Source organism: Seriola dumerili, unplaced genomic scaffold (assembly GCF_002260705.1).
Source record: "Seriola dumerili isolate Sdu_G_001 unplaced genomic scaffold, Sdu_1.0 BDQW01000081.1, whole genome shotgun sequence".
NCBI classification, from domain to species: Eukaryota; Metazoa; Chordata; class Actinopteri; order Carangiformes; family Carangidae; genus Seriola; species Seriola dumerili.
This window is the reverse complement of record NW_019174336.1, coordinates 2869676-2888091: the sequence shown is the minus strand read 5'-3', so window position 1 is coordinate 2888091 and position 18416 is coordinate 2869676. Positions and strand designations below refer to the sequence as shown.

The 18416-nt window shown below is 39.3% G+C and overlaps 1 protein-coding gene across 2 annotated transcripts in view; it reads right to left on the bottom strand.

Annotated features, from left to right (window-relative positions):
* The window catches only part of wdr7 (WD repeat domain 7), a 120504-nt gene that overhangs the window by 70484 nt on the left and 31604 nt on the right, over window positions 1-18416 (bottom strand). For both annotated transcript variants that reach the window (XM_022744457.1, XM_022744458.1), the window contains exons 16-19: window positions 17659-17892; window positions 17189-17482; window positions 15988-16184; window positions 8857-8954 (exon numbers count right to left, since the gene is read on the bottom strand). In XM_022744457.1, the coding sequence (XP_022600178.1) occupies window positions 8857-8954; window positions 15988-16184; window positions 17189-17482; window positions 17659-17892 (823 nt within the window). The remainder of the gene's footprint in view (window positions 1-8856; window positions 8955-15987; window positions 16185-17188; window positions 17483-17658; window positions 17893-18416) is intronic.

Here is an 18416-nt window from a genome sequence, read left to right as displayed (position 1 = left end):
AATTGTCTCAGTATCGTCGATCCAACAAGAATAATCAGTCAACCTCTAGTTACAAACTTTGCATCACTGTCTTGCAGAAACCTCAAATCAAAAAATATTTGAATCATTTCACTAAATAAGTCTCTTACATGAAATTTCTAACTGCTACCTTCCACCACGCCTTCAAATACTTATTAAACCCTGAACACTTCTCCTCTGTTCAGGCCGTTTCCTAAATTTCTACCTGGAGCAGTAGCAAATTCATGCTGGTCAAGAATAGAAGTCCAGCCAGCCCAACTGTTGACACAGGAAGCTCCTCTGTCATCATTTCTCTTGAGCTACTAAAAGATGGGTCATGATGCCAATATGATATGGCAGACCCTGCTTTACCTTTTTACCAGACTTTACAAGATGCAGCTGGAAAAATGTTGAGATTAAGTTGATGTTACACAGAAAATCCTTAGTAACAATTCTGGCACTCTGCTTTCATCACCATACCTGAAAGTTGGGTGCTTGACTCCCTGGGTTATACAAGTAGTATACGATGCTTTACTGTATACCACTTAGGGATTAATGTTACTTTAGAAATTATGCTTTTAGTTATGTCATCAAAGACTGTGGTTAAAAATGACCACTGTATATGTGTATGTATGTATGTATGTTTGTATGTATGCATCTATAGCTTCAACAACTATTACTGCTAACTACAATTACTACTGTTGCTGCTAACAACCACTCTTGCTTCTGCTTACACTGCTGCTGGTGCTAACTGCTACTATAGCTGCTCAGCTACTACTACTACTTCTATAGCTGCTGCTCAGCTGCTATTACAACTACTACTAATACTAGTACTACTCTTGCTTAGTTACTACTGCTGTTGCTAATAACTATGAAGTACTATTGTTGCTAACAGCTGTTGCTGCTACTACTAATTATTTATTTTAATTTTACTAGTAATTATTTATTTGACCTATAAATTAAAACATGTGAGTCCCACTGAAAACAATACTTAACCCAGGTAGTACCACCAGAACTAGGCTAAAAGTGGGCTAAGAACAGCTGTTGTTAAACACGATTTTCAATCAGTTACCACAGAATTTTGTATTGTCTTAAAAATATCAGACTTGTATCTTGTATTACAACAATAATAAAAAACAATTATTGGGTTTCTGCAGGGCAGTCTTTTGGGAATATAGCACATAACCTTTGCTATTTGGTCCTACAGAATGTTAAAGGTAAGTTTTATTCTAAAATATTCCTACAGGTACTGGGAAGGAATGAGCATCTGTGTGCATGCTTGCCGTTTTCTGCTATAAAACTGTATAAAAATTATCCTGACCTTCTCTGTTTTTAGATTATCAACTTTGAAAGGCACTTGATCTATACAAACCACAAATGTGGAATTGTTTAAATAATTTGAGAGTACATTCATTGTATGGGTAGGTGGGGCTGCAAGCCTCCGTGGTACAAGCCAACATCCTGTTAAAAAAACAAACAAAAAACATTTGCTGTCTGTAAAAAAGAAAGAAAAACAGCATAAAACTCTGAGTGGGATACCAGAAAATACTCCAACTATAACCTATGATGATGTACAGTGAAGTTAATTTACAATCAAATTTAAAATGATTAACAGAAAAAAGTTTTTTTTTTTGGATTTGATCTGTTTAAATTGTTTTTGTAATGACACACTCCCCACTCCATCAGGTGGAAATAGCAAGCATGCAAACAGTGAGCTTAGAGACACTGAAACATCAGGACACATGGACATTCAGACAGACAGGTAGACAGAAAGACAGACAGAAAAACATGGCAGGACTGCACAATACAGGACTGAAAAAAGACAAAAGACCAGGGCATAACAACTGTGGTCAATGCACTCTCAACTGCATCAGTTCCAAACGTTAGTCCGCTTGTTTGCAGATGACAAAACTGTTTGTCTCTCCAAATTTTGCTGCACTGTTATACCACTGCACCTGAAATGACATCTTGAAGTCAATAGATCAAGAGGGAGGATTGTTGGGTGTTTTTCTTGTACTTGTTCTACTGGTTTTGTACAGGACTATGTTATGAATAATTTGCATTCTTTCAATTTTTCTATAGTTTAAAAAAAAAAAAAAGTTGTATATATCAGGGATTAAGAAAAATTGCTACCTCTTGCAAATGTTTGATTTCCGATAACCAAGTCAGATAGATTCTACATTACAAACACTTGACCGGTTCCCATAGCAAGTGTTCTGCAGCATTTACATGCAACTACACATTTTTTCAACTGAGTGGATTGAAAGTGGACTGAACTCAGCTACGAAAGACAGACAGATAAACAGATAGACAGCGCTGTAGACCAAAACAAGGACAAAGACACTGCAAGAAACTGGAGCTAGACACCTGAGGTGAAAACCTAACATTGGCTGCAGAGAAAAACAAGACTGATGCAAGAGAAGACAGATGTGGTGACGAGACCCAAGGAGAGAAACATGAAAAAAAACATGGGAAGATGAATAACTGATGGTATGAAGAGAGGAGAGGTGAAGAATTGTGATGAGATAAAAGGAGAGAGAAAGAAGTCTAGAGAACAAAGAAAAACAGAAATAGGAATAGACAATGAAAAATTTAAATATACAGGAAGGGGAGAAGAAACAAATGGAAAGGCAGAAGGAAGAGCGGTAGGAAAGACGATCTAGGAAGCAGAAGATCTCCAAAGACAAAGATAAGTGACTGAAAAAGAGTATGGCAGCAAGACGTTCCCTAAGTGGTACCCGTCAGTTCAGTCTGTACCTTCGTTGACTGAGGGGATGTTATGAGAAGCAGGGCCGGGGCTGGGGGAACCAGGGGCCCCCTGGGGGAGGCCCACAGGGACCCCTGGAGCCCCAGCAGTGGTAGCAGTAGTAGCAGTGCTGGTGTTGGCTGCGGCAGCTACAGCAGCTTGTAAAGGAAGAGAAGGAGAGAAATAGTCAAGAAGAAAAGAACAGGTTAGGAAGATCTAAATATAAACAATACCAAACAGAGAAAAGAGACAAGCAGTCAGGCATCAGGGAAGAAGAAAATATATTCACAACAAAGAACACATTCACAAAAAGAAAAAAAAAAGAACGAAAATCATACGAAAAGAATTTTAAGGTTAAAGAATGAATGCATACAATTTGTTTGAGGCAAATGCCATTTACAGTATGTTGGGTTTACATTGAACCTGAAAAGCCCTACTCGGATACATTTAAACTGTCTTTGTGAAAAAAGAAGAAAAATCTATAGAAAAACAAGCCCTGGACTCAAACTCAGACAACAACTGATGATTCTGCAAATCACTGGATTGTTTTAAAATTCTTTCAGTATCTGCACATGGAAACTATGGTGAGGCTAAAGTTTGGGGAAAACAGTCATTATGGCAAATACACCATGCTTGAGATATAGGTAAGATTATGGTTGAAATATACACATAGTAACTGCAGTTCTATGATGGGATACGACCTGCCATTTCCCATATGAAAGTCAGGCATGCTACATACCATCCACTACCCTGACCTCCACACCTCTGTGTGTAAAGGACACATATTTCATGAGGTGAATCATCCATGATGAACATAATTCTTTCTCTTTCAGACACATGGCAGCAGCACCTGGTGGAAAGATGGGTTTCTGATAGTCCAAATCAAAGGATAACAGTAAAAGGATGTATGGTAATGCATGTCGTCCTGTAACGTTTGCAATTAGCTATGTCAGATTTCCTGGCTAGCAAACACAGCTGAGAATTTTACAGTTAGACCTTCCACAAAATACATGAAGTATAATGTTACCATGTTATTCTAAAAATTAAAACTACACATCTATTTGCTATTTAATAAAAAACAAGCACTTTTATTTTGTAAATAATACTGTAAACATATAGCAATAGGAGTAAGCAGTAGCTGGTAATATTACCAAGATTCCTCATAAAGAAAGGAATGTTGGTACAGTACTAGTGTATTAGTACCACATTTGTACTGTATTCTTATGTAGTTTAAGCAAATAATGTCAAACATACTCTATGTTAGTGATACAAATTCTTATATTTGTACCAAGGATTCAGATTCACACACTCTGATGTGTTAATGTGGAACAATCCAGTTAGTAAACCTTTGATTTGGACTTTTTTTTAACTGTGCTAAGATCATAACCTAATCCAAATCTGAACTATTGAATACGTCATCTACAGACTGGTTCAGTCTTGAAGGTAAATATCCTCTGGACAGACTCAATCTCAAACCCCACAGAGCGAATACCAAAAAGGAAATATACAAAAGAAGAAAGCTGAAAATGTAAGCAGAAAAATTATATTGTAAGAAAAACTGAAAAGAAAAGAAGATAAGTAAGGAAAAACAAACCCGGAAATAACAACTGACTTGCTATGCAGAGAAATGCATCGTTACAAAAAGAGAAGTCCATAAAGGTCACATGAATGTCAGAATAAAACACTAGTGTAACAAAGATGACACTATTTCCCAGCAACCGCTTGGTAAAGAGATGAAAAATTTGCTGTTAGTTGGTGGAGACGAAAGACAAAACAAGCCAAAGCTGACAAAAATCCCGGACCACGACACAAAGGTTTCAGATTGTGGGGCTAGCTTTGTATTACCATGAAAAAGAGCAGAAATTAAAAAATTATCAATGAATTCATAAACAGAATGAACCATGTGTCTGTAAGAACAAACTACTGTTGTTCTACAAATGTGCTGTTTCGAAATCATCATAAGAAAGAGTTAACGTTTCTTTATGTTGGGGTCAGAAACCTGAAACCTTATACTGTGGAGATCAAATGATTAAGTGTGATGTTACAGATTTGAAACATCATACTTCTCATTATACACTAATTCATACACTTCTCATTAACAGTATTTGACACTGAAAGACAGAAAGCCCAGGTTTTCTCACAAATGTAAAACGTGAGATACATATATAATTACAGTTTAGAATTTTTTTTTTTTTTTTTTTTACAACAATAGACAGTCCACACCCTTTACTGTTCACACAGAACCAGCAAAGCAGCAAAATGCAACAGGTACCATTTAAAAACACTGTCAATAAATCGGTTCAGCTAACACAGAGAAAACATGTAGCACAAAGACAACAGAGAAAACAGTTAAAGCAACATTATATCAGTTGAGGTAAAGAAAGGAAGAAAAAGAAAGAAAAGAGAGAGAGGAATAGTGGAAGAAAGATGTGCACATATATAAAGGAGAAATTGAATGAAACACTCAAGAGAGAGCAGTGTTTGTGTGAACAGGCAGCAGGCTGAAGCCATGCAGTGAATGACAGTGTGAAGATGGCAAGAGAGACAGGAATAGAAAGAGGAGAGAAACAGAGAAGAGGTGAGTTTTCTAGCATCGTTGCGGAAGTAAGTAAAGTCTATAATATTTGCTGTATGAGGAGGTTAGATATATTTTCATCATCATATATTATACATCATCTACTTCAGCTAGTGGGCCAGTGGCTGAGCCTTGCAGGATGGTGGGCCCTCTGGATGTTGGTGGTAATATCATAAAATCATCTTATATGTAGATGATACTTCAGTATTCATCTACCCTAACTCAGTGCCCACTCAAGAATGTAAATATAATGTACTCATGTTAGTGAAGGTCTCATAGTTAAATAAGTCATAAAAGATCCTCATTAGTTCTGCTTTAATTAATGCAAAATTTAGGGAGCTTTAAAAGGTCATTAATATAATGACTAATCATAATGATTATTATAAAGTCATTAGTATAATGACTGTAAATCTAAGATCCTAATCCAATGTCCGAAAGTCTGTCCAAAACATAAGAGAACACCCCTTATTTCCTTTTTACTGCTTTTAGTCCGTAAACAATTCTTCAATAAACTTTTATAGATATTGTCTCGGCCAGGTGTCCAAGCATGCTGTAGTTGACCCAGGAAAGTTTAGTCCCAGGTCCAGGGTGGAGCTCAACACTTTTAACCATGGGAAAAAAAGCAGCAGTACACCTGAAACAAATAATTAAATTATGTGAAATCTGTTCAAATGTAATTCAGTGGGTTGAAATCTGTAACCTCACCGTTCAATGTCACTAAATCCTACACACTGGTCCTTAAAATAAAATGTACTCATCTTGTTAAAGGAGTGACTATTTACTATGTCTTAGAGTCTGCAGCTATTTTTAAGCCATCTCTACTACATTGATTATTGAAGGAGATCAAACTTGTCTTTATCAAAGATGAAAGTCATTTTTAAATGTCATTTTTAAGGTTGTACTGCATGCAATTTAGTCTTAGCAGCAGTGTTGTCAGATGGTCTGCAATTTGCTGTCGACATGAGAAAAGGGTAACATCATAAAACAATGCAATATGCAGATGATACTGTAACAGTCATATATAGCCTAAGGAATCAGTTAGTGGTACATTAAAATATAAAACTAACTTCTTAAAGCCTCAAAATTCAAATCATGTTTACACCTATGCAGATAAATGTTATTATTCAGAATGAATGCCGGTCAGATATAGTTTAGTTTAATGATGACAACAACAACAACAGCAAAATTATGCCTTATGCCTAACATAGTATGGTCACTATAGCACTTTGTCTTTTACTTTGTCTTTTTTATTGTTTCAGTAGATCTGATTACACAATCCAGCTCGTGCTGACACATTTTTGTGTTCTCGTCAAGAATTCTACATTGCCATAAAAATTCTGTGCCATTCTGTGTGCTAACACTGTTTCTCATTTGGTCAATAAAATATCAGTGTCCAACACACTTTCTGGGGCATTTTAAAATTGATAGTTTTTGTCAAAATCCTAAAGATAATTTGTTTAATTTTACATAAGACAAAGAAAAATTTGAGTATTTAAATATAATTCGGGTTTATTACAACTCATGTCCTATTTTCATTGTTTGGTCCATCATTTCGCAACAATTAATTTGGTGAGGACATTGTGATTATATGAGAAGTGTCTTGGAAAAACATTTTTTTATTGGTGATAATAGTTGGCAATGTGTGGACAATGGGCCAAAACAGAGAAAAATAAGCACGCTTTTTGAAAACTTCCAACAATCATGACATGAAATAATAATCAAGATATGTTTAGGTGTTTTAAATTATGTGCAAATGCCATACTCTCACTGTACACCTCTGTCTCTAAATGCAGCAGTATATTAGAGGGGCCTCCTTATTTATTTCCATGTGAAAAGAGATGGTGAGCAGGGTTAACAGCACTCTCCTTCACAGACCCTGTCACACACACACGCCAGGTTGGAGGAGCTGGCTGGGCAGAGGTCACGGCCGAGAGTTCCCTCTGAATGGTGGTGAATAGGCGTGTGGCATGAATAAGTCCACACGCTTGTCACGCTTGGCCTCCATTAAGGCGTGACAATAGCACTGAAACCCCGCCTCCACCTAACACCCGAGGGTGCCACCCATGGCACATGTATGTGTGTGTGCATCCACACAGACTTGATTTTTGGTGTGTGTGTTTGTAGGTATTGAGCTTGTCTTACGTGTGGTAGGTAGTGCGTGTGTGCGCGTGTGTGTGTGTGTGTGTGTGTGTGTGTGTGTGTGTGTGTGTGTGTGTGTGTGTGCGCGTGTGTGTGTGCGCATGTGTGGTAGGCAGATGGTGACGGCTGGTTAAAAATGTCCCCTACAGTGACCCAGAGCAGGTTTCTATCTGCAATCAAAGACAAAACGTATTTTTTCACCTTTACTGAGTGAAATTCTCTTTCTGTCTATTACTTTTTTCTTTCTCCGTCTCTTGAGTTTCATTCAGTTCTCTCATGTTCTCACTCTGCTGTTTTTCCTTCCATCTTATTTTCATCTTTCTTTCCATCAAATTTTAACTAAAACACACAGACTACTGCAGCAATTACAACTTTTAATTCCTAAGCACTTGCAGTTTGCAACTGACTAACTGCATATCTTAGAAAAACAAAACAGCTTGATCATAGTTCCCTTTGCAGCACATATGAGTTGCTTCACAAGACATACTTTTAATAAGTCCTCATTTCAATGTCATACCATATTTAAAAGCTGCTGTATTTGTTGCACAGCAGTAATGTAGTAATAAAAGTTCATTATGAAGTTAAGGAAATTTAAATTTCATTCAATATTTACTACTGACAGATCTCTCTTGATCAACATATTCTCACTCTGGATTGTTGTCGTGGTTATTGAACAGAATCTGTTGACTCGACAATAGAAATGTCAGATGGTGCTGAAGATGAGATCAAATCAAATCTCTCTCTGTAGGAGAAATATTCAAACTGGGATATGTCTAACAAGTCCTCAAAACTATTTGACATTACAAGTTGTTTGCCAGTGCTGATCTGATGCCAGGACAACAGTGCCTCCCAAAACCATAACAAATGACCATTCCAAACATTATTTACACACACTTGAACTTTTGCTGATAACTTTTGACTGAGGACAGTCTCACTATTCCCAATATGAATCTCGAGACAGTCAAAATGAAGGTAAATCAGCCCCCAAAATCTTCCTTCAAAGTGCCGCTGAGCAAGGCACAGAACCCTATCACCACCAGTATGAAAATGGAAAATTGCCTTTTTCCTTAATTAACTAATTCAGTGCTCAGTCAGTCTTTAATTGGTAAAAATTATTTTGAGAGGCCAGATACAAAGCAGCAGTCGCGGATTTGAACCGCAGCTCCGGTCCCAACAGCGCCACTCTCATTTCAAAAACAGCAGAACAGCCCTTTAAAGACCCGCTGACCGAGGAAACAGCAGCAGCTTCCTCCTGTGATATTTCTGTTTTTTTCTCTAACTCTCTGTGGGTTTTATTGCCGGTGGGCTGCATTATCAAACCCCCGCCCCTCCTCCCACCCACCCTCCCCACAGGGCCCTGGGGATGTGTGAAGTGAGCGCCCCTCTCTTTTGTAGTTACCTTGTTTGATCTGGGCCTGTAGCGCCGGGCAGGAGGGCTGGGGGGGGGCAGCAGGCGTCCTGCGTGGAGACTCTGGGGTTCCTCCTGGTCTGGGAGGCCTGGAGGAGGATCACAAAGAGGAGGCATGAAATATTAAAGGAAGGAGGAGAGAGGAGGACCAGCGCACATACACGCACACACACACACGCGCACACACACACACACACACACACACACACAGAAAACAAAATACAAAGAAACACGCTCACAGAAACACATACATACATAAAACCAGGACTCCAACAAAACAACATTTTTTATTTCAGTTTCCTGAAACTAACTAGTTGAATCTCTCTCTCTATCTCTGTGTGTGTGCGTGTGTGTGTGCGTGTGTGTGTGTGTGTGTGTGTGTGTGTGTGCGTGTGTGTGTGTGTGTGTCTTTTCAGGCTCCAGCCTATTGAATTTTAGGTGGAGGATACAATCCGGAGTCTGAACAGACTGGAGGCGTCTAACTTTCAGAGACACACAAATACTTCCAATACAACAATCAATGGAGTGATCAATAACAGTTGCCAGGCAACAAATCACTGCCAGGGAGCGCTACAGATAGCAGTTGAAAAAACACTAAATTCTACAGGGGGGAAATTTCAAAAAGTGACAGGGGGGAGGTCAGAAAGTGTGACAGTATGATTGTTACTACGAACAGTGTAGAGTCATGTACACATCTAATGTGTCCGGCTGTAAAAACAGAAGACAATGGGACGATGGGTCACAAAATAAAGCAAAGGTGTTGAAAAATGGAATATTTTATTTACATAAACTGCAGAATCCTTCTTCCTAATGTTCTCAGTTTAGGGAGAATATATGATCATGTTTTATTAAGAAGCCTGTGTTGTCTGATCTGCACCGAACTCAACACTCCTGCGATGTTTACTTGCAGTTTTGACACAGCAGTCTAAAGAGATGTACAGCTGTATTTGTGTATGACATGACTCTGTTGTTGCACTAATGGAATTAGTGTTGTGGAAGTGAATATATCTTGGTACTACATGGTACAGATACTAACACCCCCATCAATTTTTTTTTTTTTACAAAATCCTTATTAGCAAACCAGAGCTGCACCTATTTCTAGGTAATTGTATCTATTGTTTAGTGTTTTTGTTTGACTGCTTGTAGCTTGTTGTGCTGTTGTTGTCTCTTTCTAGACATCTGTAGATCTTTAGCTAATTGTAGGATATTATCAACTGTGTTGTCTGTTTTGGTTTGTGTTTGCAATTCACATTGACTGTTGTAATTACATTACAGATGTAAAAGCCCAACCAGGGACAAGAGTCGAAAAATCAGCAACAGCTATAAACTCTTTGTGCAACTCGACAGTTTCACGCTTTGTTTTGAAACTATGTTAAATTGCATCGTCCCTATCAAATAAATAAATAAAGATAAAGATTCACCCTTGCTGGCCACAGCTCCAGCTATTATTTGAGACTGAACAAGTTTATCTCTTCAGGCTGTTTCATTCAAATCAAACAGTGGGGTCATATTCTACTGTTTTTATTTTGTTATTGATATTCGTTCTATAAAAGAAATACAACATTTCTTTCACAGTAATATGAATAAGAAATAAGTATAATAAGTATAAAATAATAAAGGAGTGAAATAACCGTGTTGAAAGAGAAATACAGTATTTGGACTGTTATTTATTGATATATAATAAACCTGGGGAAAGAAAAATCCACCTTAAAAAGCCTCAGTTACTGAAGAGGACCAGTAAAAACAAATGAAAATAAAATGAACTCCTGGAATGTAGTGAACATACCAAACAGTCAATATATGCTTCTCTGTTTAAATTATACAATACACACACACACACACACACACACACACACACACACACACACACCTTTTATTCTACACAGAAGAGGCAGTGAGATCCATTCAGAAAATGGAGCACAAGAACATGTGCACCTGCATGCAGTCCCTCCCACCCCACCATACACACACACACACACACACGCACGCACGCACGCACACACACACATACACCTGCTCTCAATGCTTTTCACTGTAACACACTCAAAGAAACACAGTGACAACCCACACACACACACACACACACACACACACACACACACACACACACACACACACACACACACACACACACACACACACACACACACAGTAGTCTTGTGGTACAGAAATAAAACAAAGAAACACAAACACACTTTCACACAAATCCCTGGAAAACCAATTTAACAACTGAATAAAGCATTTTCTATCCATCCATCTACACTCACATGCCAAACTATGTTTACATGAAAAACTACAATCACCTCCTCATGTTTGTCTGCCTCCTCCACTCCGACTAGTTTCAGATTACATCCCTATTTATCCAGAGGCCTACTGTATAAAAAATGAACCACTTGTGTGAAATTTTGTCATAACTCATGGGTCTTGAGTTTTGGCTAAAAAGCTTCAGTCCAGCTGAACGTTTGAACCATATTTGAAGAAATTCCCTCAAGGCCTTACGGAGACATCACATTCAAAGGGCCAAAATTGTGTTTTGTGCGGTCACCGTGACCTTGATCTTTGATCTCTGACCCCCAAAATCTAATCAGTTAATCCTTGAGTCCTACTGAATGTTTGTGCCAAATTTGAAGAAGTTCAGTCAATGCGTTATTGAGATATCGCGTCCAACGAGAATGGGACAGACAGATGTAAATACGTATGTACAGACGGCACTAAGATGATCCCTTCCTGATATGGCTCTAACGTAAGAGATGAAAGACAAAAGCCACAGTCCTAATTCTATGGAAGCAGAAATTCTAAAGTTCAGTTGAAGCTAACATCAAGTCAAGTCTTCCAAAGTTATGTCTTTGTTAGTGCGAACTCTTTTTGCTTTTCCACTGACAGTGTTTCCAGTGAACGGAGAGTAGAGACACAAACTGCACCAGAATGAATAAAAACACAAATGATTTCATACATTTTAGAGATCACTTTTAAGTTGAACAAACCACAGTTAACTTTTGAATCACGACAGGTCACCAAACCTCATTTTAAACCTCAGACACCATGAGTTGATGCGAATGACATTTGATATCAGACTTCATCAGGCTAAATAAATTCAGTGTACGCCTCGTCGATGCAGCTCATGATGTTATCTGACTGCTGCTTTTTGGATCTGCATGTGTAATGTGTGTACTAGCTGGAAAATGGGGTTTGTGGGTGTTATCTAAATAAAATCTAAATCCATCAATTTTAGTAAAAACGTGATTTGATTCAAACCAAAGAAAAAAAAATCTCAATTCGAAAATCTGCACTTAAACACGGCTCAGGTGTGATTGGAAAGACTTTTTTTTTTTTTCTATCTACAAGGTAAACTTATTGAATCAAACTGGAACTGTGGGGCACTGACAGGTGGTGTATGTATTTATTGGAAAGTGAAAATCAATCCATATGGATGTGTGTAGATTATGGGTGCCCTCCTGTCCTATCTTTAATCTAACACTCCTCACCTGGACTGCAAGCACACACTGCAGTAAGTGTACATGCAAACTATAATGCTGCGGAAGAAAAAAAAAATAATAATAATTCAATTTTCATTGAATCAAAGCGTTTCAGATTGAGACTACATCCAAACTGAGCCAGATAATTCTTAAATCGCAGATTATGTGTGGAAACGAAGTGGTTTTTCAGCTACATCTCCCTGAAACTGCAAGAGAATTTTTTTTTTTTTTTCAGCCAACTGAGTGTGGACATCCTGATGGGGAAGGGAAGAGCTTGATGTCTTATACAATGAGCAGCAATTTTCAGAGACTGGGGTTCAGAAAACGAAACAAGAGGCAGGAAAATGTTTTCGTGTTTTTCATGTTTATTCTTGTCTGGGTCATTTTCCAAACTGAAGGGCTTCCAGGTCTCCTCCTCCTTTGGGCGAGCAAAAGAACTCAGCTGGAGTCAGTGGAAGAAGTGTTGTTGTAGTTGCTGTGATGAAATACTAAAACACTATAAGTTCAGGAATGCTTCTTTTCAAACTCTAGCACACAGGGAGGAAGCCTTTCCACTGTCATAAATGTAAGAAAGGGAACATGAAAAAGCCAAAAACCCAAACACCTTCAAATATATAACAGCTGCTGGTTTGGAGTGCTGTGGTGGAAAGAGCCAGATCTTTGTTTGAGTTTAATAAAGGAGTCTTCAGCATCTGTAGCTGCACAATCACCTGCTCTGATCTAGACACCACAGTGGAGAAGTTCTTAGTTTCTAAGAAAGTAATAAACAGGTCTGAAAACTTCTTCAGGCTGTGTCCTCTGTTCTCTCTCTGTGGTGTCTGATGTTGTAGCTGCTGTTCCTTGCACCGTTTGCTTCCAGCCAATCATGTTGTAATTAAGATGCAATACTTTATTTTTTTCATCATTTCTGACTGTGGAAATCAATGACACAGCAGCATGAGATGAAAGATTCCACCAAGGACAGACACAGTGGTAGTTTCATCGTTTGCTTCGAACACAGGACTCGTGGGCACCAACATGGTTGACAGCGGTCTAAACCGGTCGCCTGGGGCAACTGTCAGTTAAAGCAGCAATGTTCAGTAAACACACCTGAAAGACTTGACAATCACTTGCAACTTGCTCATGCAGACATAAGACTAGACTCGGACTTGCCCTCAAGCACGTGAGCCTTGATGTGAACTTGCTTTCGAGTCTTGAGCTTTGACTCGGGGCTTATATCAGTTGACTTGTTCTCTCAGTTGACTTGACACTTTACGTAGACTTGCCATCAAGGACTTCACGCTCGACTTCAGACTGGCTTTAACATGGCTTAAGACTTGACTTGAACTTGTCTCTGTTGACTTTAGACTTGAGCAGGACATGAAGTGGATCTTCTTTCAAGGGGTTCAGACATTCATTTTTTTTTTTGAGATATCACGTTCACATGTCACAAAATCTGAGTTTTGGAAGGTCATTGCAACCTTTCACCACCAAAATCTAATCAGTTCATGCCAGAGTCCTAGGGAATGTTTGTGCCAAATTTGAAGAGGTTCTGTCAAGGCGTTACTGAGAAATCGCGTCCACAAGAGCGGACCAGAGAGACGGACGGACACCCCGAACACAATATACCTCCAGCTCTGGCTGTCGCTGGTGCGGAAGATCAACTCTGACTCACAGAACACAGCTCTTATTAATCAATATATGAGACAAGACTCAACTGAGGAACTGAATTCCCATCAAACCTGTATCAGCTTGACAATGGGAGTTTTTTTATGTGACTTTTAAGGTGTCAAATTAACACCCGTTGGTTGGACCCGTACAGAGGCCAAACTACAGAGCCACTTATTACTTTGTTATTTCATAAAGATGATTAACCACAAAGAGAAATACCTTGTAGACTGAAAACAGGTGAAATAAAAATCAGAGGATACTTTCTCTCCTATGTACTCACACCCCCACACCCCTCTCTCTCCTTCTCCCTCGCTTTCCATCCCTGCAGGGTTATTCTGTGCAGGGTTGACGAAATGATGAAATGTTGTGTTGGTGTTACAGCAGCAGGACCATGACCTCCGTGTTAAATCTTTCACAGCACAATGAGAGCTCAGACAGACTAAACAATCAGCTTCACACACACACACACACACACACACACACACACACAGACGTGACAGGAGTTGAACTTATTGTGAATGTGAACAGAGTCTATATTTCTGTGCTTTGAATTCAGTCTCTGCTGCAGCTTGTTTGGGTTATTATTTTGTTTTTCAGCTGGAATCACTGATGATGGATCACAGGTGTGTTTTTCTGCCTGAATCCAGATCTTTTTGTTTATTTTTCAGACACTCTGAATGAAATTTCCAGTAACACTTGGATTACATCTGGGCAAATGTCTGGGATCACGCTTTGCATCAGCTCAGAGGTCTGAATGGAACCAATCGAGATAATCCACAGCCATGTCACACCTAAAAAGGTTCTGCAGCAAACAACTATTTTCTATGTAAAGATATAGAGGAATAATGACGTCATGAGCAGAGAACGAAGTCACACCACCTCCTGTTAGACCATTGGCCCTCCCCATATTTCTAAACACACACACACACACACACACACACACACACACACAAGATGGCACATTGCAGTACGCCGTGTTCAGGTGAGAGTGACCTTCCAGAATTTCCTCAAACTGAAGAATCCATGTTTTCATGTAAACAGGCCTCTGACAAAGAGATGAGACCAGAGGTAGACTGGCCATAGGGACTACTGGCCTAAATCCCAGTTGGCCAGTGGACCATCAAAACATCTATACAATTTTTACCAGCTCCATCAGTGTCATTCATGTGACCGGTCCCAGTGGATAAGTCCAAAGCTGACCGAACTGGTCCAGCTTTACTGAGATGGAGAACCCTGCGACCTGGTAAAGGGTTCACCTTGACTCAACTGGCTTTTCTTCCCCCTGATGTGTAAGTACCTTGATGGTTTATAATGTAACATGTCTCTTTTCATTAGTGACAGTAGAAATGCTAACGTTAGCTAACTTGCTATACATTTTTGTTGGCTCTCGTATACACAGGGTAACTTTATGTAGTTAGGCTTCCTGTTGTGTGTTTAGTGACTGCGCTCTCTGGGCTTCTTAACACCTTGCAGACTGGAGGCGGGGTTGTGGCCAAACGGAGGCCCGGCTAAGCGTTTGTTTTGGTCTGAGATGCCGGTGGTCTAATGCGACATCTACTGGCAATGATGATCGTTAACAGAACTTTCAAATGTGTTCAACTATAGTTCATGTAATGATCACTAGATGTTGCTTTAAGAAACACTCTCAATTGTATCAAAGGGAACAGGAAAACCTCCACCTAATGAGTAAAGTTTTACTAGAAGAACTGAGCATCTCAGAAGCTAAATTCACTTTTTTATAATATAAGTCTTGGTGGAGATTTTGACAAAAAAATGTAGATTTCTTAAATCTGGATTAGGTGTTTGGGTTTCTATCCATTTGGGGGCAAAAGAGGCCAACAATAAGTCTTACAGGACACCTTTTTATACAATATATTACCACTTTTTAAATTATTGTGGGAAACTTTCTTTCAAGATGCTTCTTTGTTGGTAAAACCACCAGATTAACTTTAGAAAGATAGAAAAGCGTATTGTTGTACGTCCATGTGTTTGTTACCTGGCTGGTGCTTTCTTCATGTGCTCCCCGACGAAGGTGGCGTTGGTCATGCCCATCAGAGTGTTGGCCAGCGAAATGACGGACAGGAGGTGCTGTGTGGTGACGGCCCTTGACACACCGTATGTACCCTTCCCTACGATGTCTGTCAGAGTCAGCTTCCGACCTGTCGCCAGGGACAACTGGCACAGCAAGGACTCCTGGACAAAGGAGGCAGACAAAGAAGGAAGGTTGAACCTCTTTCACACTGAGCCAGGGACCCTGGATATACAGGTGTGTGGTGTAAACTGGTCAACATGAGTTGCAGATCCTTTTTTTTTTTTTTTTTAATCTGTCCTTTTATTCTTTTATGTTACTGTATTTTTGTTAAGCACTTGTAACTTTGTTGTGCTAAGTGTTCTATTTATAAAATAATACTAATTGTAGGTGTGGGGGAAAAAGTGATTCACAGAAGAATCCAGAGACTAATTGTAAGTGGAGCACTGAACTCCACTTAGCTCAGTGCTGCAGCTGAAAATGATCCGACCAACCAAAACACACGGCAACTCTTAAGAAAACTTTCAGGAAACTCGGGTCAGGTGAAGGAAAAAAACTCAGTCGATAGTCTGTCTCAAACGATCTGAACCTATATGGCATTTTGAATAATGATGGTTTTCACTGGTAATTCAGTGTTGCAGCAGAGAGGCTGATCTCCAGGACTGGAGTCATACTGTTTAAAAAAGGAAAAAAAAAAAGATCATCACTATTTTCTGTTTGTTAGACAGTGCCATCCTTCCATCCATCCATCCAGTGCACATGAGTACAAGCCTGAAACTAGTGCCCTCTTTTCTATTTACTGAATCAAGAATTGGTTTTGAATCGATTCTGAACTCAATCATCAAAACAAGAATCAAAATTGAATCAAATCGTGAGATTCCCACATATACCCACCCCTGATAGCAATATTATTTATTAAAAATAAAAACAGTAATTTGGGAAAATATGATGGAATATAATATCTTATAAATATTAATAAATCACATAAATAAATAAATGATATCTTATAAGTAGTTATTTTTATGTTATTCATTATAAGTTTTGAAACGAGCACCTTATCACATTTAGTGTTATTAATTTCATTTTCATTTATTTTTTATTTGTATCTGCCTAATGAACACTGATCACAGCGCACCTGGAAGACTCGTGGCAGGAAACAGACAGGTACCTTGAAGGTGGGGAGCATGAGGGACATGTGACCTCCTCTGGAGATCAGGCCGAAGGAGATGGGGCAGTGCGGTCTGAGCATGCCCAGTCGCTCCAGACAGATGCCGTCCAGCTGTTCATTGAGACCCCAGGCGTGCAGGCAGGACATGAAGAGTTTGGCCGTGTCCATCGTCAGGTTGTACTCCAGCAGACTCAGAGACTTGGACTTCTCCTCACGCCTCCTCATCTCCTCCTCCTCCTCCTCGTCTTCATCCAGCAGGTGCTCCTTTATGGTCTCCTTCATGGTCTCCTTCACCTGGTTTGGACAGGAGGCAACGTTAAGAACAACACAAGAGTGAAATAACAGAGGGTGAACAATAGAGAAAAAATGAAATAAAATTCTGAAATTATTTATTTTATAGCTTTTATAAGCCAATTAATTGTGTAGGACTGATGTACTTTCCCCCTCTTTTTGCTTTCCGTTTTACTGACCTGTTTGAAGATCTTGTTGGCGAGGAAGGACCCCCCTTTGTCGGCCCCAGCCTGGCTCTTCTGCAGTGTCTCCGGAGACACCAGTGTAGGGTTCGGTCTCTGGGCTTCCTCCGTCAGCAGCTGGATGATCACTGCCTCCACGTCGAAGAACAGCACGTGCATGTCGGGGTCCGTCAGGTTGGTCTTCATCGCCTGGACCACCAGGGCATTATGGGAGTATTTCGGCAGGTTGCCCTGGACGAAAGAGAGGGAAAATTTAAAGTAAAGGAAGCATACCTTCCTTGTGACGAGCCACACATTCAAGCCACTTGTTTTTCAAACAGAGAAAATGAAACAATACCAGTGAAAATCCATTCTACTTGTTGGGTGGGAATAGTCATCATAATTCTACATATTGTGGCTGAACTTATCATCTCTCCTCATTTTGAATTACTTTTACCATTTCTTTGAGGAGGTACTCTGTTGTGTCTTTCAGACACCGAGCATCCAGTTCATGAAAGTAGTCAGATTACATCGCTGTTTATCCAGAGTCTTATATTAACAATTTGTGTGAAATTTTGTCATACTTGCTGTGTGAAGTCTTGAGTTATAAAAAGTGTTTTTTTAGCCATACGAATCTAATCAGTTCATCCTTGAGTCCAAGTGGACATTTATGCCAAATCTGAAGAAGTTCCTTCAGGGTGTTACTGAGATATCGTGTTCACAAGGCCAAAATTGTGTTTTCAGAGGTTACCATGAACTTGACCTTTGACTCTTTG